The sequence below is a fragment of the Budorcas taxicolor genome, chromosome 2 (assembly GCF_023091745.1).
Source record: "Budorcas taxicolor isolate Tak-1 chromosome 2, Takin1.1, whole genome shotgun sequence".
In the NCBI taxonomy this organism is placed as follows: domain Eukaryota; kingdom Metazoa; phylum Chordata; class Mammalia; order Artiodactyla; family Bovidae; genus Budorcas; species Budorcas taxicolor.
This window is the reverse complement of record NC_068911.1, coordinates 70,091,572-70,113,396: the sequence shown is the minus strand read 5'-3', so window position 1 is coordinate 70,113,396 and position 21,825 is coordinate 70,091,572. Positions and strand designations below refer to the sequence as shown.

At 40.4% G+C, this 21,825-nt stretch overlaps 1 protein-coding gene across 1 annotated transcript in view; it reads left to right on the top strand.

Moving 5' to 3' along the window:
• The window catches only part of MYO3B (myosin IIIB), a 427,435-nt gene extending 405,892 nt beyond the window's left edge, over positions 1-21,543 (top strand). Inside the window, 3 exon segments of the mRNA XM_052652976.1 lie at positions 20,070-20,176; positions 20,551-20,597; positions 21,405-21,543. Of these exon segments, the coding sequence (XP_052508936.1) occupies positions 20,070-20,176; positions 20,551-20,597; positions 21,405-21,543 (293 nt within the window).
• The last annotated feature ends 282 nt before the right edge of the window (positions 21,544-21,825 follow it).

Below are 21,825 nucleotides of genomic sequence, written 5' to 3'. Positions count from 1 at the left end.
AAGTTAGTCTTATGATATAGTTATAAGTATGATGTTGGTGAGGGAACAGAGTGTAGGGTTAATCCCATGTCTTACTTGCTTACTTACTTTCTCTTTATACAAGATATAAATATTTATAGTGTGTAAGTTCCACAGACTTCTCAGTACAGTTCATGGGCCTCAAAATAACTGATAAGCAATTAACAGAAGTTAAAATGATGGCACTTTGTAAGCATTGCTCAGACTTCCCAGTGAGATTAAATAAGATGGAAAGATCCAAAACTCACAAATGTTTCCATAAGTGATAAATAGCATTCCTCACAGGCTCCTCACCTTCCCTTCTCCAGAGCCAGTACTGCAGGTTTTTATTAATGTCTAAATGCCCTTTACATAGAAACTCTTGGAAAGACATCACCCAGTAAAGGGGGGAAAAAAAATCATAACTTTTCTTATAGCTTCCATGTACTCTGAGCATCTTATTCGAGCCTGAAGTCCTTTCTCCGTCATCCTCCCCTCCCCATGCTCCTAGCCTCTCTTGTGAAATTAACCATTGATCTGAAAGTCAGAGATGCAAATCCCAAGAAAACTGGAAGCATTCCAGGGCACACAAATACAAAGTTAATTACCTAAGGAAAACTACAAGAAAGACTTTTGTTTTCCACCAAAATCTCCTCCCCAGGCTGTTAGTTATGTCGTACGTGGGCCCGATCGATATATTAGCGCTTGAGAACCAAAGTCCCTTGGAATAAATTAATCTGTCAGGGAAAGAAATAAACAAAGAACAAATTAACATGTTTTAAGACATTGCTTAAATTTTCATAAATATAGACCTTGAGATGGGATGATGAGCTCCCTGGGGCCAGCTAATATTTGGTTGTAATTAAGAGTTACTCTTTCATGTTTTGTCTGATGTAGGTGGGAAATTGCCCACGTGCTTGCTGAGTTCCTTGCTCATGTTTCCTCATAAATGCCTCTGTTTACTTCATTAATAAGAAATGGATGCCTCACAAATTACACTGGCATATTTAGCTTGTTCCACCCCTAGCTAATATTAAAATTATGAAATTCTATACACACACACACACCATACAAGCATATTTCTTTAGGAACCTCCATGTATTAACTTTTTAGTGGCTCAGAAGGACCTAACGACCTAATCTGTGATGGACTACACCCATTTGAGAAACTTAGGCATTCCTGAAAAAGGAACCCAGTGAGCTCCATATTGGGTGCCGGTTTGGAGTGTCAACGCTGGTAATTAGCAGGAAGGACAATAACTATTTAGATTATTCGTTTGTAAGAACTATGCAAAGACTCATATAGATTCAAGAACCAGAAACCCATCTCAAACTAGCTTAGGCCACAATGCACTTTATTAGGGTTTAAACAATGTCATTAGGCCTCTGTCTATGTCTCCCTCTCAGCGCTGCTCAGCCTTTCAGGATGTCACTTTCAATGTTAGTAAAATGGCCACTGCCAGCCCTGAGCCCATATCCACTAGGTAGCACTTGAGATCTCAAAGAGCGAAGGGCTCTTTCTCCTCCAGTGCCCCATCTCAGATCTCCTAGAGGAGCTCCAGCCCTGTGGCCTGTGTGTCCACCCATGAACTCATCTCTGTAGGAGACACTCTTCCAGGCTCCCAGGCCTGGAACCAGACCCAGACCATGTGTTCAGCCTGGTCTGGGGAAGAGGCAGAGGACGGGCAGGCAGCCACATCCACATTCCTGGAATATGTTCCCCACAGGAAAGATAAAGCTCTTTTACCAGAGCAGAGGGGAGAAGATATTAGGGCAAACAACCAGTAACCACTTAGAAATTTTTATTTCCAATATATTCATCATGCTCTGTGGCTGAATGTAGCAAATTTTCAAAAGGGGAGGCTGATGCAGAGATCTCTGATTATACATGTCTAGGTTCTGTTGATGAAATTGACTACCCTCTATCAGGTAGTCAGTACTGTTCTGTAAGTTTTAAACAAAACTCCCGGTGGGTCTTGAAGAGCAGAAGTGAAGTACCTTTGGATATTCCTTTCCCAGCTATGGCAGTTCTCACAAATAAATTAAAATTGCTTTCCCTATACATGTATAAGTATTATTCTATTTCATAGAACATATTATATTTACACTAAATACTCCTGATACTTAATTATTACTAAATCATACCCAGGGAAAAGAAACAGGGTATAGCATTTTTTATCAGTTGAGAACTTTTTAGAAATATTTCTGTTTGAATAATTTCATAACTCAGCCCTCTCAAGGATTTTGCATTTAGGTAGTAGATATAATCTGAATTGCATATTTTGATGTGAGATGCTTGTTCCAATTATTAAGCAATTTATATATTGTGAGCCTCAAACATGTAATTCTCAGTACATAGAGACAAAGCTGGAAATATACTCTTCAAAGCTGTGTTATCACAGAAAAGGGACTAAAGTCTCTGGAGCAAGTAGTTGTAGATCTTGGAGGTCAGAAAAATTCACTGAGTCTATTTTATTGTTTGTGATTTTACTAACCTTCATGAGGACTTACAGATCAACCACAGTTAATAGTACAGTAAATTCATCAGCACTGCAAACCAACTATGTTCTGGAATGAATAGAATTAGAAGCTTAGCTCTGTTGGCAGTTAGATGATGTATCACCTAATCTTTATGAAGCAGAAATTTGGCTGCTGTGCTTCAAAGTAACCTATGTAACACCACACAGAAGCAGGACATTTAACCCAAGACTGGGAAAACTTGTCTAAATAAAGATTCTATCAACAAGTCATATGTGTTAAAAGATTATGTTTTTTTGTTTCTTTGTTTGTTTTATCCTTTTAAAGAGCAAGGGCCAGAGTCACTTGGCAAAATGGAATATCCAACAACTAGCTCTTGGAATAATATCTATTGTGGCAAAACTTCGCCAGTTGCACAAAATGGGAGCATTAAGCACAGGGGAGCCTAAGGGAACTCTGCAGATTGGAAATGGAATCAGTAGTTCAGCATTTCCTCTCTGAGGACTCTCTCCTAGAGATGGGAGAGGACAAGGCAGAAGCTGCTGCTGCTGCTGCTGCTAAGTCGCTTCAGTCGTGTCCAACTCTGTGCGACCCCATAGATGGCAGCCCACCAGGCTCCCCCGTCCCTGGGATTCTCCAGGCAAGAACACTGGAGTGGGTTGCCATTTCCTTCTCCAATGCATGAAAGTGAAAAGTGAAAGGGAAGTTGCTCAGTCATGTCCAACTCTTCGCGACCCCATGGACTGCAGCCCACCAGGCTCCTCCGTCCATGGGATTTTCCAGGCTAGAGTACTGGAGTGGGGTGCCATTGCCTTCTCCAGGACAAGGCAGAAGAGCGCAAAAGTCTTCTGCTATTGCCTTCAATAAAATAAAAGATGCCACACTAAAGAGACAATAGTAATCTGTAGACAGATCTTTTGTGGAGTTTTGATTGTATGAGATTGGCAGTAAGTTTGTATCAAGGTTGGATGTTTTTACCAAACAATTTATTTGAAAGAAATTTCTCATATCCATTCCCAGGAACCCATAACCCTAATCAGTGCTCAGTTTCCATTATTTAGAAGTCACGTTCACGTAGTCACACTTATACACCTAAGAAAACTTCCCATGGGAACTGTCAAAATCAGCATGAGCCCAGCTACAGAACTTTAAGCATAGAATTCCTCCATGCCTTGAGTCTACAATGTTCTGTCTCTGCATATTTGTATATCTCCTTTTAAATAAGCTCTGTCCTGTGTGACTGGACCTTTATACCTCTGACAGGATAGCCAATAATGTATATAAATTTGCCCAAAGTTTAGGATAGGATGACTAAAAATTATCCAAATCCCAACTCTCAGAATCTTGTGTTTCTATTGGCCTGCCAACCACCTTGATTTCTTCTCCAAATTATGTATATTGCCTGGATCAGCAGCCACTGTCATCTGACCCTCCACTCCACTTTGGTGACCCTAACCTGAGAGACTGCTGTGTCCTAGATCTTCCCTGTTACTTTTCCCTTTCCCGGGCATCTATAAACTTGCCGAAAACTTCTTGAGGATGATTTTACCTACTATTCATTCTTAACAATTCCAGAAGAGTACATCCAACCATGTAAAAACAAATACAACCCTGAGTCTGCTTGATTGCACTGGCTTCTTTGTTATCAGAGTTAAAGGTATACTGAAGACCAGTGTTAGAATCACACAATAATGAACTTGGAATGCAAATTCCTCTTGAAATTCAATTATAATATTAATGATTCTTACAGAGAGATTAGCAGCTTGTTCTAAATTAGTCTTGTAATATATCTTAGGGATCACATTATAAGGCTTATTTATCTGTAAACCTACAATCTGTGACCAAAAGAAATACAATTCTGTATTGTAAACACTTGATTCTTTCTTATGTATACATAAGGTGAAGGGGGAGAAGGGACCCAAAAGTGAAAAAAGAGAGAAAAGCAACTTAGTGAATAACGTGACTGTCAGTGACCAGGTAGATGCAATTGTGACATCTATGACTGCCTGTATTTGCTACCTCTTTGTACAGATTGCCTAAGAATGACCTTAAGAAGTGAGCTTGGCTTGTTTTTAAATTTTCATTGTGTAAAAAATTATAACTTGAATGATCAACTTGGAATATCCTAAGTAAAGCTGTCAGGTTTTCTCTTTTTTGTCACAGATTGGTTTATAATGCACAAACATACAGTTAAATATGTTATTTGCTATTAAGTCTGCCCCTCACTCAGGCTTCACAGTGCTGCCAGTACCTCTTATCCAGCATGGATGTTCTGATCACTAGCCACTATCAAGCCATCAGATAGGTTCCTGGGCTGGCCCAGCCCCAGGTACCAGCGACTGGTCCATTATGGCCAGGGATTGACCTGGAAATGTGGCTGTTTGGCCCCACTCTTAAAAAGGAAGGACCTACTTGGAAAATAATAGCACTGTTCATGTGTCTTCAAGAAGGGTATCTCCACAAAGTCTTTTTTTTTTTTTTTTTTTAATCCAGCTTTGACAGCCTCTTTTCTTCCAGATGGTGCACGGAGCCAAGCCTGTCAGAGACCCTTAGTCTCCTGCTGCCTTTTAATGCTGGTCCTTGATTGCTAATGACCCCCAGCTGGACTGGCTCCTCAACCCATTTAACCCCTCCCTGCTGGGTCCCCGGCTCATGCAGGGTGAGAGGCAGTGAGAGCTAGAAGTGGGAAGGTGCCAAGTCATCCAGGAGCTCCTGCCCGTCCAGAGCTAGTGGCGCGTCTCCTCTCACCATCACGCATGCCCAAGATCGCTCCAGTGGAGAGGTCCTGTTAACATGATTCTCCCTACATTGTCACATAAATGCTACCAGGCTTCTGATTGCTAAAATTTCATTTGAATAAGCCAGGAAACACTGAAAGAGTGGTTCTTATAGGTTCAAGAGTTGAAGACTCCTGATATGAATCCCCTGAAATATAGTTTGGAAACTTAAAATTACACCAGAATGTGTCTTTTGGTCAAATTTAGTAATCACAATGACTCATATGTGTCAGTATACAAAATCACTCCAAAAGAAGCCTGAGGGAAGGTGATAATTTCCTTCTCAAGGCCTAAATCACTGTATAACCAGGAGATACCCATTTCAGGTATGCTGATAATACCTGTAAGTATTACTTTGGTTAAACTTGGCTTGTTTTCTTCTGCAACATGTTGGAACGTGCTTATAGCTATACTAGTCAGGTGACTCAGAGAAGGAGGATTTAAAGGGAAAGAAAGTTGATGACATTCATTTGTTGAGAGATCTGGAGTCCAGTGGAGAAACTCAAACTCAGGTCTCATATGACCTGCTTATGACAAAATAACCTTCTATAAAAATAAAGGGAAGTAGAGGGCATGAGAGATCAGTATTTTGTTTATGAGTTCATACCACTGTGAACCATATGAGGTTTTTGTTAACCTCATATCAAACTGTAAGAAAACAAGCAAAAGAAATTAAGTAATTCTGTATGACCCTACAGAACTGAAGTCTGAACTCGTAATCTGAGCAGAGAACTTTGAGTCTCACTATTTTTATAAGTCTTTAAATGTTTACTGGATAGTTGAATCAGATTTCATTTACAGTGTACCAAAGAATTTTTTTTCCAACATGAAGCACAAAATAGGAAAATAACCCAAATGTAATCATTTTCTATTTAGCTTTTTCTCCCCCAGATACTTCCTATTTTATTGGGTTTTTGGAGATTAAAACTGAAAGAACCAGAGGAATCTATTTTTTCACCACTAATACTACATTGATTTCACTTTTGCATCTCATTAGTTTAATGCAAACAAAAATCATACCTGTGATTTCATTGCCTCTGTTATTCACATTCTCTATGTTTCCCACAGGTACACACATACCTGTCAGTCATTTGTGTGTATAATCTCCCTCAAACCAACTCATTCATACTAATGACTGCTCTCTCTATTTGTAAAAATAGTGTAGAATTTATGAACCTGGGTGGGTGTTTGTACAGCTGTATGACATTAATCTGTAAACTGCAGGTTTTGCTCACACATGGGGAAAGACTAAGTGAGCTTAAAATGTGGTCTTTTAGTCCGTCAGTAACCAAATGACCCAGAAAGGGGTTCAGATGAGGCCACCTTGTGCAACATTGCATTTTAAATGACTGAATTGTGTTAGAATGAAGTTCTGGTGTAGTTATGGAGAATTTTTCCCCCGAATGTATTTTGATTGATCATCTTTAAATTTCAGCAAGCCAGTAGGGTCAACTGCATTTATGTCCATTTTGCAGATGAGGTACTAAGAGGCCAAATAGCAGGAAGTCTGTAGTTACAGCATCTTAAAGTTGGCAAGGACCTTAAAGAGCATCTCAGCTAATGGTTCTCAGCCTTTACCTGCTTTCACACTGGTTTCATGCAACAAACATCCATCAGGCACATCTCTCACTGTACACAGATGCTCACACACTGGGAAGGAGCGTGACTCCATGGAGAACAGCTCAGAATCTCCAGGCAAGAACAGATGTAACGTCCCACATCACCATCCTCTGTTGGAAAAAAAAAAAAAATCACTGTATTAGTCCAACTCCATTTTACAGATAAAATGTGGTGGCCTGAGGAGGTAGGCAATTCACCCAGAACTTGAACTATGCCCAGGCCTTCTGACCCCAAGTCCAGTGCTGGCGTCAGTACAGCTGAGTGGCCCTTTGCATACTCAAAACAGAAACCGGAACCAGGTGCCCAATTTAGAAAGCCAGGCAGAGCTGGGGATGAACACCCCAGAATCCCCTGCCATGAGGAATCAAAGACCCAGTCACAATTAGTTTAGTAAAACCAGCACTATCTGGTGTCTCATATCCTCAAGCATTTAAAATGTCGTTCCAATCTTCAAAGACATTCTTCCATTCCATTTTTATCTGCTTTTACCCAGGACATTGTTTCCCAGCACCCGAGTAGTTCACTAGGTGATTTGCATCTCATTAGGAGCTCCAGAAATGACATCTCCCAGCCTGCTGCCTGGCACTGTGGGTCTGCTAAGCAGCAGATCCAGGTTGTGGATTTTTTTTTTCATGTTGACATTTTTGAAAAAGCTGAATTAATGCTGTTTTCCCACTGGGCACAGTTTGGACGGCCATTTTCGCCTTAATTCCTGTTCCCCTACAGAACCAAAGTTATAGAACAGAAGAAGTGGGTCATCCCCACATGAAGACACCTGGCTGGAAAGGAATGCTGTGAGACCTCAAAATAAGCAGTTTAAAAACTCTTAAAAGCAGAGAGATGGGACATGATACAAACATTCTGACCACTATGCAAAGTAAAAGAAGGAAAAGTAACACAATCCACTGGAATCTGTATAACTGATTCTAAGCTTGTACCTTTTAAACATTTTTGACCAGTTTCAAGCCTCCTAACACCTCAGAGATTTTGCCTTGCATTTGTTTTGCTTTTAAGGAAGTCTTATTAGGTTCGAATGGCTTTTCAGCTTTGCCACACATTCAAATAGAAACTTCCAGAAGAGTACTGAGCAGCACTGCACTTCTGGAAACCAGATATAATGTTTCCATGATCTGCAAAACTTTTCTTTTGGAATAAGAGAAGTGATTTTCCCAGTGTCCAGGGAAATCAATGTCTGCTTTGGGCTCAAGCCATTTGATGCAGCTTCCAGGGCAAAGAAAATGCTTGATGATGTTGAGGGCCCTATTGGAGATGCTTCCCCTTCCCAGAATTTCTTCTGTCCTTGCAAAACCTCTCTGAACCCTGGGCCGACTTTCAAGATGGCAGCTAACAAATCCACAAAATCAACCTAAGCTCTTAGGAAAGAGTTAAATCTCTGGTCTTTTCCAACCCTGCTACAAACTAAAATCATCTGAAAGGGGGAGGGGCATGTTTAAAATGATAACAATTCCAGAGACCTAATCCTAACCAACTGAATTAGGGTTTCCAGGGGTGAGGCTGAGGCATTAGTGGTTTTCAAAAGGTCTTTAGGTGATGCTGATGTATGAACAAGGCAGAGAACAGCTTTCATACACCAAGAACGATGTCAGCCCCTTAAGCGAACCTGCTCTGCCTCCGCTGCCATGCTTTCTCTCTCCACGTGTTATATGCCATCCTCACTGCAGCCTTACTTGCATGGTCATCATCAGCAAGTTCAGACCTGTAACAGGTCCTAGAGGTGGGATTCATTCTCAGGGTTTTCTGACTCCCCTGCCTTTTTCCCTCTGCAACATTCGTGTTTCTTAAAGCATGGGATGTAGGTCCCTGATAGTTTGCACATTGATTTTAGATGGTGTGTGGATATGACATTAAATAACACTAACTTGTGTAAAAGAAAGTGATTCCTTTTACAATTCTCACTTTAAATTCTTCAGATTAAGGAGAAAGTCGTAGTGGTATTGGTATGTCTTAAATTCTTCTCACCTGTCTTTTTAACAAAACTTTAAGAAGCCCAGAACATTCTATGGGAAATAGAATCTAGCTCAGGTGTAATAATATTGTTTTATTCTCACTGTATATACTTTATGATTGTCTTCTATTTATGGCAAATAACACGTTTTCCACTTACAATAGTGAGTAAAGCTTCCTTTTAAAAGAAGTGTATTTAAGTGAAAAAAGAAATTAAGTTGATTTTTAAAATATTAAAGAACAATACAGGTGTCTTGAATATAGCAAGAAAAGAAAAGTTTATGTGGCAGTTGAATGACAGAAGTTTGAAAAATACTTTCCTACAACATGGCAATTTTTAAAATAGGCATCTCCACACCTGTTAGCCAATAGAAACTTTCATCTACCATTTCATTACACCAGACAGGCAACTAGTTTCTCAAGGTCCATGGTTCCAAAGTCCAACTGGTTCCTCAAAGGTCCAGCCAGGACCTTTGAACTTTGTTGCTGCTACCAGCTCAAGAGGAATCCTGAAACACAGGTGACTGATAACCACGGACAGGAGGAAAGGGCAGTCATTCACCCTCTCAAGTAGTTAATGAAATACAGATCAAAACAAATGATATGCCTTTTTTTTCACCTATTGAATTGTCAGGCTTTTTCTTAAAGATGCTGGTCCATGATACTGAAAGCCTTCAGAAACAAGTCATCTCAAGTACAGGTGATGGAAGTATATTTTGCTACATACTTCCTAGAAGGCAATTGGAAATAAAAATTGTAAATTTTAAAAATATATATAATCTGTGACCAATAATTCCATCTCTAGGGACTTATCCTAAGAAAATAACGTGAATTGTCAAAGCTCAAACTATGAGTATGTTCCCCACAGCATTACTTATTATTGAAAAACACTGCAAGCAACTTCTGTGCCCAAAACAAGAAATTGTATAAGTTAATTATGGTTCATTCATAAAATGAAATAGCATGCAACTTTAGAATTGATGCCATTTAGATAAATCAGCAGGACAGATAAGAAATGTGTTCCAACATTTGCTGCTGTTATAGCAATGGGATCAGGGTTTTTTGTTGGTTTTTTTTTTCTTTTCTTTTCTTTTCATTGCTTAACTTATTTGAACATCATGTCATTCATTACTTTAAAAATGTAACTCAAAGTATGATACTATTTTTAAATTGGGCCAAATAATGGAAAAACATTTATACTGTTAAGTATGAGGAAAAGTAGTAACAAAGTATATGAATGACTAATTTTTGTTTAAAAAAGTGAATATATATTTGTAGAAAAAATACTGAAATGATTTTAAGAAAAAATTACACAATGAACCTTGTTTGTTAAAGGCCATTTTCATCTCCCTTGTTGGTAGACTAAGGTTCCCCAGAGGTGTCCCAGGACAGGAAAGTCCTTGGCAATAATATCCCAATTGACAGAAACAAAGAGTGGACCACAGAAATGGAACAGACCTTAATGCGAATGATGAGTAGTCACCATTCATTCATTCATTATGTGGTGAGTGTATGTCAAGCCCTGAGCTATGAAATAGTTTCAGGAGAAGTTATTACCACTTCCCTTACTAATAAGGAGAAAATTCCACACAGATGATTTAAAACTCCACCATCTTCCACAGGCACTAATGTAACTCAGGGATGTTTTCTTTGTAGCAATTTTGCAATTTTGAAGAAGATTGTTCATGACATAACATGGCAACTGGGAAAATTTGTAGCTTTCCTTTCATCTTAGAAAGGAAGATCTGAATTACATGCACCCCAGGAGAAAATCTCTCTTTCTGGTGTGTGTGTGTGTGTGTGTTTTACAAAAACCTACTGAATTCCTTAGTCTTTCCTGAAGTTAGATGTAGTAAGCTGAAAACTTGTCAGAATGTCTCAGATAAAGAACAAGCATCAAAATACAGGCCATGACCTAGGCCATGGGGTTCGAATCAAAAGACCTGAGTCCAAGCCCAGGTTCTGAGCAGAGGCCAGCAGAGGGGCCCAAGCTCCTTGACCTTTAGAACGCCTAGACATAAAAGCAGGGAGCTGAACCACAGAGATTATCATCTTCCATATCATGACGTAAAATGGAACATTTGAACTTCCAAGGCATGATTTCTCCCCTTTGACTCCCTATCCAGTATGTATGGATGTGAGAGTTGGACCATAAAGAAGTAGCCAGTACATACATACTGGATACTTATTGTACATACATACTTACTGTATCCAGTATGTATGGACGTGAGAGTTGGACCATAAAGAAGGCTGAGTGCCAAAGAATTGAAGCCTTTGACCTGCGGTGTTGGAGAAGACTCTCTTTTTAATTTATTTAATTGGAGGCTAATTACTTTACAATATTGCAGTGGTTTTTGCCATACATTGACATGAATCAGCCATGGTGTACCTGTGCCCCATCCTGAAACCCCCTCCCACCTCCCTCCCCATCCCATCCCTCAGGGTCATCCCAGTGCACCGGCCCTGAGCACCCTGTCTCATGCATTGAACTTGGACCTGTGATCTATTTCACATATGCTAATATACATGTTTCAATGCTGTTCTCTCAAATCATCCCACCCTTGCCTTCTCCCACATGGAGAAGACTCTTGAGAGTCCCTGGGGCTGCAAGGAGATCCAACCTATCAATCCTAAAGGAAATCAGTCTTGAATATTCATTGGAAGGACTGATGCTGAAGCTGAAGCTCCAATACTTTGGCCACCTGATATGAAGAGCCATCTCATTGGAAAATACCTTGATGCTGGGAAAGATTGAAGGCAGGAGGAGAAGGGAGTGACAGAGGACGAGATGGTTGTATGACATCAGTGAGTCAGTGATGAGTTTGAGCAAGCTGCTGGAGATGGTGAAGGACAGGGAAGCCTGGCATGCTGCAGTCTATGGGGCTGCAAAGAGTCAGACATGACAGAGCAACTGAACAACAACTCCTTATCAAGACTCAGCTTCTCTGACATAGCCCATGTCCCACAGCATATCAGGAGCCAGTGGTTTACAACACACTGGTTGTTTATCTGAAATTCAAATCTAGACAAATATTTTTTTTCTTTTCCTAAGTCTGGAAACCCTAATTCCACAGACTTCATAATTATACAATTTTCTATAGACTGCATTCTTTTTTTTTTTTTTCTGGCTGTGCCCAAGCAGCATGAGAAATCCTAGTTCCCCAAGCAGGGATCAAACCCATGCCCCCTGCCATGGGAGTGAGGAGTCTTAACCACTGAATCACCACCAGAGAAGTCCCACAGACTGCATTTTTAAAGTAATGCAAATCATTGAGCTCTTTATGCTAATGTGGTTCTTATTGGTCTAGTACCATGGCTGTCAACCATGCTGCACGTTAGAACCATCTAAGGAAATGAAATCTGTCTATCTATCCATCTGGTCTTCCCTGGTGACTCAGCAGCAAAGAATCCATCTGCAACGTAGGAGACACAGGTTCTATCCCTGGGTCAGGAAGATTTCCCCTGGAGAAGGAAATGGCAACCCACTTCAGTATTGGTTCAGATGGTAAAGTGAAAGTTTAGTCACGAAGCTGTGTCCGACTCTTTGAGACCCCATGGACTGTAGCCCACCAGGCTCCTCTGCCCATGGGATTTTCCAGGCAAGAATACTGGAGTGGGTTGCCATTTCCTTCTCCAGAGGATCTTCCTGACTCCGGGGTTGAACCCAGGTCTCCCACATTGTAGGCAGATCTTTACCATCTGAGCCACTGGGAAGTTCAGATGGTAAAGCATCTGCCTACAAAGCTGGAGACCTGGGTTCAATCCCTGGGTTGGGAAGATCTCCTGGAGAAGGAAATGGCAACCCACTCCAGTATTCTTGCCTGGAAAATCCCATGGACAGAGGAACCTGGGAGGCTACAGTCCATGGGGTCGCAAAGAGTCAGACACGACTGAGTGACTTCACTTCACTTCACTTCATTATTTTCACCTGGGAAATCCCATAGACAGAAGAGCCTGGTAGGGCTACAGTCCATGGGGTCCCAGGAGTCAAACTCTACTTAGTGACTAAACTACCACTAGCACCATCTATCTATCTGTCTGTCTATCTGTCTGTCTATCTCTCTGTATCTAGGGCTTGACTGGTGACTCAGACAGTGAACAATCTGCCTGCAACACAGGAGACCTAGGTTTGATGCCTGGGTTGCAAACATCCCCTGGAGGAGGGCATGGCAACCCACTCAAGTATTCTTGCCTGGAGAATTCATGGACAGAGGAGCCTGGTGGGCTACAGTCCATGAATGTGTAGTAGGTCCTGATTGGTAATTTTTAAATTTATTTTTTAATTGTAGGAAAATTGCTTTACAATGTTGTATTGGTTTCTGCTGTACAACAACTCAAATCAGGCATCATTATACATATATCCCCTCCCTCTTGAGCCTCCCTCCTCTCCTCCCATCCCACCCCTCTAGGTCATCACAGAACACCAAGCTGGGCTCTCTGCATTATATATGGACACTGGTACTTTTAAAACCTGAACCTCTGCTTTAGTGTGAAGAAAATGACCCTAAATAGAATGTATTTCATAACCTCATATAGGATTTGCCATCTGTAAATCCAAACTCTGTTTGCTTCAAGAGGATGTTTTACTTGACAAGCAAGCCTGGAAATGCCTCATCCACAAAATGGCAATCAAATCAGCAGTCCTACTGCTCAGAAAGTATCCATGTCTACTGAGGCCCTCAAGGAGCGTGCAAAAGACTGGCTTTCCCTGAAACCCTGCTCCCTGCCTTCCCACTCCTCAAGACTTGGAATCCGTTCTGTTCCACCAAGCCAGAGAATATTCAGGCTGCATGACCCATCCTGCCATCCCTGTGGTTGTCTTTCCCTTGCTGTAACCATGCTAGGAAATTTACCAGAACTGGCGCATCCAGATTAGGTGATGAAAAGGGAGACAGTCTTAGGGTCAATGTTTGGGAAGAGCATTTGTGGCCAAAATAACTCTAACTCAGCAAGTCAAATAGAACAGAGGAAGTCCTTCTTTATCTCTGAGATGCTAGGAGGAAAACAAAAAGCCTCATTTGTGACTTAAAATTGTGTTTGAATTAGGGTTGCCAGATTTAGAGGAGAAAATAGAACACCTGGCTAGATCTGAATTTCCAATAAATAACCAATCACTTTTTAGTGTATGTCCGGAATATTGCACAGGATATACTTACACTCAAAAGGTATCAGTTGCTGATCTGAAATTCAAATGTAAGCAGGTACCAGGTATTTGATCTAGCCACTCTAGTTAGAATATACCTGCATGTTCAATAAAGAAAATTGAAATACTGAATTCCCAAGCAGGTCATTTAAAGTTACAGAACAAAGCCATCAACTGAATTCAGCCATTTGTTTCTCACCACAGGCTTGAACAATTGTGCAGTCATGCCTTGTAATGACTTGGAATTAAGGAATAAGGAGTTCAGTTCAGTTCAGCCACTCAGTCGTGTCCAACTCTTTGTGACCCCATGGACTGCAGCACACCAGGCCTCCCTCTCCATCACCAACTCCTGGAGTTTACTCAAACTCATGTCCATTGAGTCAGTGATGCCATTCAACCATCTCATCCCCTGTTTCCCCCTTCCCCTCCCACCTTCAATCTTTCCCAGCATCAGGGTCTTTTCAAATGAGTCATTTCTTTGCATCATGTAGCCAAAGTATTTGAGTTTCAGCTTCAACATCAGTCCTTCCAATGAATATTCAGGACTGATTTCCTTTAGGATGGACTGGTTGGATCTCCTTGCAGTCCAAGGGACTCTCAAGAGTCTTCTCCAACACCACAGTTCAAAAGCATCAATTCTTCTCCGCTCAGCTTTCTTTATAGTCCAACTCTCACATCCATATATGCTGCTGCCGCTGCTGCTAAGTCACTTCAGTCGTGTCCGACTCTGTGCGACCCCATAGACTGCAGCCCACTAGGCTCCATTGTCCCTGGGATTCTCCAGGCAAGAACCCTGGAGTGGGTTGCCATTTCCTTCTCCAATGCATGAAAGTGAAAAGTGAAAGTGAAGTTGCTCAGTCGTATCCGACTCTTCACGACCCCATGGACTGCAGCCTACCAGGCTCCTCTGTCCATGGGATTTTCCAGACAAGAGTACTGGAGTGGGTTGCCATTGCCTTCTCTCCATACATGACTGCTGGAAAAACCATAGCTTTGACTAGATGGACTTTTGTCGGCAAAGTAATGTCTCTGCTTTTTAATATGCTATCTAGGTTGGTCATAACTTTTCCTCCAAGGAGCAAGCATCTTTTAATTTCATGGCTGCAGTCAACATCTGCAGTGATTTTGGAGACCCAAAGAATAAAGTCTGCCACTGTTTCCCCATCTATTTGCCATGAAGAGATGGGACCAGATGCCATGATCTTAGTTTTCTGAATGTTGAGTTTGAAGCCAACTTTTTCACTCTCCTCTTTCACTTTCATCAAGAGGCTATTTAGTTCTTTTTCACTTTCTGCCATAAGGGTGGTGTCATCTGCATATCTGAGGTTATTGATATTTCTCCCGGCAATCTTGATTCCAGCTTGTGCTTCATCCAGCCCAGCATTTCTCATGATGTACTCTGCATAGAAGTTAAATAAGCAGGGTGACAATATACAGCCTTGATGTACTCCTTTTCCTATTTGGAACCAGTCTGTTGTTCCATGTCCAGTTCTAACTGTTGCTTCTTGATCTGCATACACATTTCTCAAGAGACAGGTCAGGTGGTCTGGTATTCTCATCTCTTTCAGAATTTTCCAGTTTGTGGTGATTCACACAGTCAAAGGCTTTGGCATAGTCAATAAAGCAGAAGTAGATGTTTTTCTGGAGCTCTCTTGCTTTTTCAATGATCCAGAGGATGTTGGCAATTTGATCTCTGGTTCCTCTGCCTTTTCTAAAACCAGCTTGAACATCTGGAAGTTCACGGTTCACATATAATGAGTATTCCCTAAATCAGACCTGATTTAGCATTTCCTGGTGCTATTGAAACTACCTCCATATTTCTTGCATTTTCTGACAGATTTATATCCAGTTTATTATAGAGTTCTGTGACAACTCAGAAGAGAAGGGTGTGTTCAAGATCTCAAAAATGAAATAAAAAAGGTGCAGGGGAAAAAAATGTACAGAGATTCTTGAAAAGGAAAGAGACCTATGTTAAATGCAAACTTGTATTCATGATATAATATACTTCTAAAAAGCACAGTAGTATGGGCTTCCCAGGTGGTGCTAGTGGTAAAGAACCCACCTGCCAATGCAGGAGATGCAAGAGACACAGGTTCAATCTCTGGGTCAGGGAGGTCCCCTGGAACAGGGCATGGCAAACCACTCCAGTATTCTTGCCAGGAAAATTCTATACAGAGTAGCCAGGCTGGCTAAAGTCCATGGGGCCACAAAGCATAGGACATAACTGAGCATGCACACACACACACACACACACACACACACACACACAACCCAAAGTATTACAAACTGAAGTTTGGCTTGGCTTACAAATATTTATGTGAGGCAGAAATTGGCTACTTATAGAATATGAACTTCATTGTCTCCAAAGTAAATAACTCATATTCTAATGTATGTCTTCCAACTCAAATTGCCCAGTTTATCTACATAAATTAGTCAAATGAACTAGGAAATTGCCAGATAATCCTGTTGCTTTGAATCTCTTACGGGCAAACTGAGTGGCTCAAGGGCTAAAAGACAGGGATTCATGCATCCACTCTGCCACTTACAGACTTAGTCTTTCTCACCTGTAATTTCTTTATATGCTGAAAGAAACAATAATTTTTGTTCTACATGCCTCATTATTTTTTTTTTATTTTTAAGGAAAAAAATCTTGACAAACTTCTCGAAGTGCATACACACATAGATTTAATCAGTGTACCATATGCTATTTTGTGTTTTGCTTTTCTCTTAATTTTGAATTTTCATGTATCAGTATCATAGCCATTTTTATCCTCATTGGTGCTTTCATGACATGACATCATATTTATATCTCAGCAGTAATTTCTCCCCAATTATTAAAGATTTATAATGATTCTCTCTTTTTTCTGTTGAAGAAAGTGTTACATCCATCTTCATACAAGTGATCTTTTTGTTCTCTTTCAGTTTACCTTGTTGGAACACGGTCCTTGAAGCAAGTTGCTTAGCTTTTGTTATCTATTGTCAAGTCACTTCAGGAGAGGGGAAGCCTATAGACTCATCTGTGTATCCAGGGCCACGCCCACATTGTCTTTTGACCTTTCAATTTATCCTAATAGAAAGGCAGTAGTAATTGTTTTAACTGAAGCTCTTTGTCAAGGTGGCTGAATATTTTTCAGTATCTCATTTCATAATTGCATTTCAACATATATAAATATGTCTGTTAGCTCAGTTGGTAAAGAATCTGCCTGCAATGCAGGAGACCCAGGTTCAGTTTCTGGGTCAGGAAGATCCCCTGGAGAAGGAAATGGCAACCCACTCCAGTATTCTTGCCTGGAGAATTCCATGGGCAGAGGAGCCTGGTGGGCTGCAGTCTATGGGGTCGCAAGAGTTAGACATGACTGAGCGACTAAACCACCACCACCATCTTTCTCTTTCCTCAGCCTTTCCACATTATGTATAATATCGTGTCTCTATATTTTAATTTGTTTTTAATCTTTCTGCTGCACTTTCTTTCATCTTAAGGTTTTGTTACTGTTCATTATATAGAATATTTTACTTTAATATAATTGAACCCATCCTTGTCCCTATTATCTTCTTCCCCAGTTAAGATCGATAGACTATTTCATTTCCTTCTACAGTTTTCATGGGGCTATTTAAAATGTTTAACTATAGAACATCTGGAATTTATTGTGGCCTGTGAGAATCATGGACTGTATTGAGAAAAGTAAAAGATTTAGAATTTTAAAAGAACTAATTTGAGTTCAACAGCAATAGCTATGGCCTTAGGCAAGTCACTGACCTCTTAAGGCACAGTGTCCTCTACTAGATTGAAGGCAAGGACCTTGTCTTATTTCTCTTTGTCTTCCCCACATTATCAAGCAAATTACCTCACATATAGAATGTTTTGTAAGCTCTATATTTAAATTACATTTTTTCCCATTGCTGTCCAGTTGTTGTAACAGCAGTTATTGAATTTGTTTCTCAATTTAGTTGGCTGCTTGTGATTGATCATATATCACTAATACTCAATTTTGTTCCAATAGCAAAATACCTGTTCCAGTGTTTTGAAAAACATCATAAAATATGGAGGTATTAAAGTTAAAATAATAAAAATTAAAATTTGATGCTAAATCAGATACCAACTTATGCTAGATTCTAGTATGGTATCAGATACTAACATTTTGTTTTAATTTATGGGAAATTTTAAAAAGAGAAAATTCAATGCAATAACTGATTCCAAGATTCGGGAAAAGAACACCTACCCATAGTACAGCAAGTTCATCAAAAGCAAAAGTTGAGAATCACATCTTATATTAAGCATTTCTAGTGGAGAATATAAATAAAGGCTTCGATCAATTGTATTCTTTACATAAAGAACAAATGAACTGGGCTGAACTTCAGGTGAACCCCAAAACTATTTAAGATCAGTCTTTTGAGTTGCTAGGGTTGGAATTCCTGTAATAGTAGAAAGTCTAAAAGAGAATAGATGTCACATCTCCAGTACATGCTTAAAATCAGCAACCTTAACTCTAAACACTTCTGTTCATTAATCTATAAATCTGAAAGTATAACGTAAAAGGGCCTCACAACCTCAGATTCTACCATATTACAAAATATGGACTTTGCAAAGCATATGGAGGTAGGTGTGTTGGAACTATCAGAAAGTACCCATTTCAGTTCTGGATTCCTTATACTCTGAGGTTGCTGCTAGTACAAGAGGCTGAAGTCCTGTTCTCTGCACAGCTCCTGAAGAAGTAAATGGGGATGTCTGTCCAGGCTACTGGAATCCTCTGCAAGCACCATCATTCTGCTGTGCTAATTAATATTTTTTCATGGAGCTTACTTTTATGCAGACCTTTGACTTTTTAAAAGAATTTTTTATTAAGAAAGACGATATGGTATAGTTTTTTTAACTGCTAGAATAGGAGGTAGGAGATCTAGGGTTGGGTCTCTACTCTGTCACTTAAACTGGAGTGAATCATTCCACATTTATGGGCCTCAGTTTCCTTTTGTGAAAAAATTGGTATTTAGAACAGATAGTTCCTGTGTGGTTCTAATAGTCATGTTCAAACATAGATATGTTCCAGTTCAAAAAAATGCGAAAACTTCATATTTAGGAAACTGATAATTTGCTCTTCATAATGCTCTTTGCTGAGTCATTCTTCACTTAGAAAATTCCCCTAGAATTTCCTTGTAGAGTAAGAATCTCTAATAAAATCAAACTATGATTCCAAGTACAAATCGCTCTTTTATAAATAATTAGTTTATGGTATACATATCCTTGGTTCAGGAAAGTGATATCTCTTCTCCAGACTGTGACACTCATGAGCAGTATTTTATGGCAGCTGTGTGTGTGTGTGTTTGTGTCTGTGTGTGTGTTGGCAAGAAGTTAGAACTGCTAAATTCTGATTCAGATATAGTGCAAAAGGATAGCAGGTTTCGCAGAAAGCACCTGCTTGGAAGGGAAATAAATCATGACTTCATTGCACACGTGGCTTCTTAATCTCTAGTGCACCCTTGGTCCAGGGTTCTGAAATCAGGACTAAGACAGAGAGGCTGCTCCGTGAAATCGTGCAATCATCCTTTCCCCTTCTCCTTTACACTACCTCCAGGGACTGCATGGATCAGTGGCATTGTTCAAAGCATTTCAGAAGATACTAGCTCAAGCCACTTTGCCTCCAAAATGTATCCCACCAAAAGGTTTGCTTCTCATTGACCCAACAATGTGTGTTCTCCAGATGTCTTTGAACTCTCACTGTAGGATGTGGTTAAAACTGCCCCAGATTGCCTTCATTGCTTAACTATCTCACCAAGAGGGCATTCTCTACCCTACAAAGGCTGACCACCAACCTCTACTTCACCAGCATGGACAAACCAATTTGCTTTCTGTCACTGTTGACTGCTGACTCAGATAAGAAAGATGAAGGCAAAGTCCCTGATAGCTGCCCTTGTTTACATAGCAGTCCGTGTGTGTGTGTGTGGCGTATTTCTCCTGATATTAGCAAAGCTCTAACTTGCTTGTTAAAATAGGACAGGGTTTCTGCTAACTGCATTTATGTGATGAGCAATTTTACACTTAATTTTCCCCAAACCTCAGATAGTTGACAGAAAAGTTCTGCTATCTTGTTGCAGATTCAGAAAACGGTCTTGCACAGAAGCAGCGAACACCTCGCCGAAGATGTCAGGAGCCCAAAATGTTGAGTAGCCCTGAGGACACCATGTACTATAACCAGTTAAATGTGAGTTCAAAGTGGCCATAAAGCTGTTTCACTGGCTTTGTTTCCAGTTAATAATTCTGTTATTAATACCTGTTCCAGCCCCTCCAGCCCCACCCCCACTCTCTTATACTCTCGTCTTGAACATGTGCTTAGGCCCTTTATCTGTTGCTTTCATGTCAGGATGTCTGCCTTCACGGTGAATAATTGATGTGGTTTATCAAAGACGAGCAAGATGCATGCTTCATCAGGCTCACTTGAGCCCTTTGATCAAAAAAATTATGCTGTGACTTCTGATATTATCAGCATCTGCTTGCATTCAACACAAAATCACTTTGAATTAAAAATTAACGACTTGCTGCTTTGCTTTGACTGTGTGTTCTTGGCCCTCTCCACAGGGAACTCTAGAATATCAAGGGAGCAAGAGGAAGCCAAGAAAACTTGGGTAAATATCTGTCTTCTTAGTTCTAAGCAACTGTAAACAGACAGGGTCCTTTGTGATATTACAGAAAATGCAAAACTTTCTAGAGAGGCTTCTAAAAAAATGCAGTGGGGATATCATCACTATTATTGACATTGGAAACTACTTTTCACAGTAGCAAGTATACAAAACTTGAATCTGTTCTGTCTGAAAAGACTGAAATTGCCACCAAAAGGTAAATGTTATTTCTCATAATTATCCCAGGGAATTATGCTGTCTTTATAATTCAAGACATGTATTGGGCTGTATAAAACTCTCCCACAGTCAGAGCACTCCATGTAGTGCAAATATTTCTTCCTCCACATTCCTCTACTCCTGAGCCTTAAAGGTACACAGAGGAGATTTTCTCCCGATGATTAGCCAGGGGACACTACAGAGTTTGTGGCTGATTTGACTGTTAGCATCTCGATTGAGAATAGCAATGAGATAGGTAATTGGTAGTAGTTTGAGAGCTAAAGATGGTCAGCAGGGGAACTTTCTCATCTAGAGGGAACCAGACAAGTTAATTCACATAAATCAAACTGCAATATGATCACAACTTCCAGACACCACTAAATCGGGCCCGTTATTAGTGTGTGACCCAGATGTGAAAGGCTTTGTGAATCAGACCCCAGTTTCCATGCTGGGAGACCCTGAGCTACACTAAGCTGTGCCCCACCACCCAGTGTGAGGGCCCAGCCCTGGTCCAGGTACTCACACAATTTTAGCTGCCCCATTGATGACTGCTGCACTTGTTTTCTTTCTCTGCTGAAATTCTTTCCTTTGTTGCAGCCAAATCAAAATGCTTGATGGAGAAGATGAATATTACAAATCTCTGTCACCTGTGGACTCTATCCCTGAGGAAGACAACTCAGTCCACCCTTTCTTTTTTTCTTCATCTTCAAAAGGGGCATCTTTTGCTCAGCACTGAGCTATATTTCCTGCCTCCCAAGTCTGTTGAGGGTAAGAACAATCATGGTAATTCACTGACTGTCATTTAATAAGAAAGATGCAATGGAATCAACTTCTTTGGACATGTGATCTGTGCTGGAGCCTTACTGAACAACTTTCAGATTCCAAACCATTTTCTCCTACCTCCATCACCTCCTCCCCTCCCCCTGCAACATCTGCTCTGTAGCCTGAGCTGGGCAACCCCTCCTTTTCTTATCTCTTGAGTCCCTGTGGAACATGAGCACACCTCCACTACAGCAAT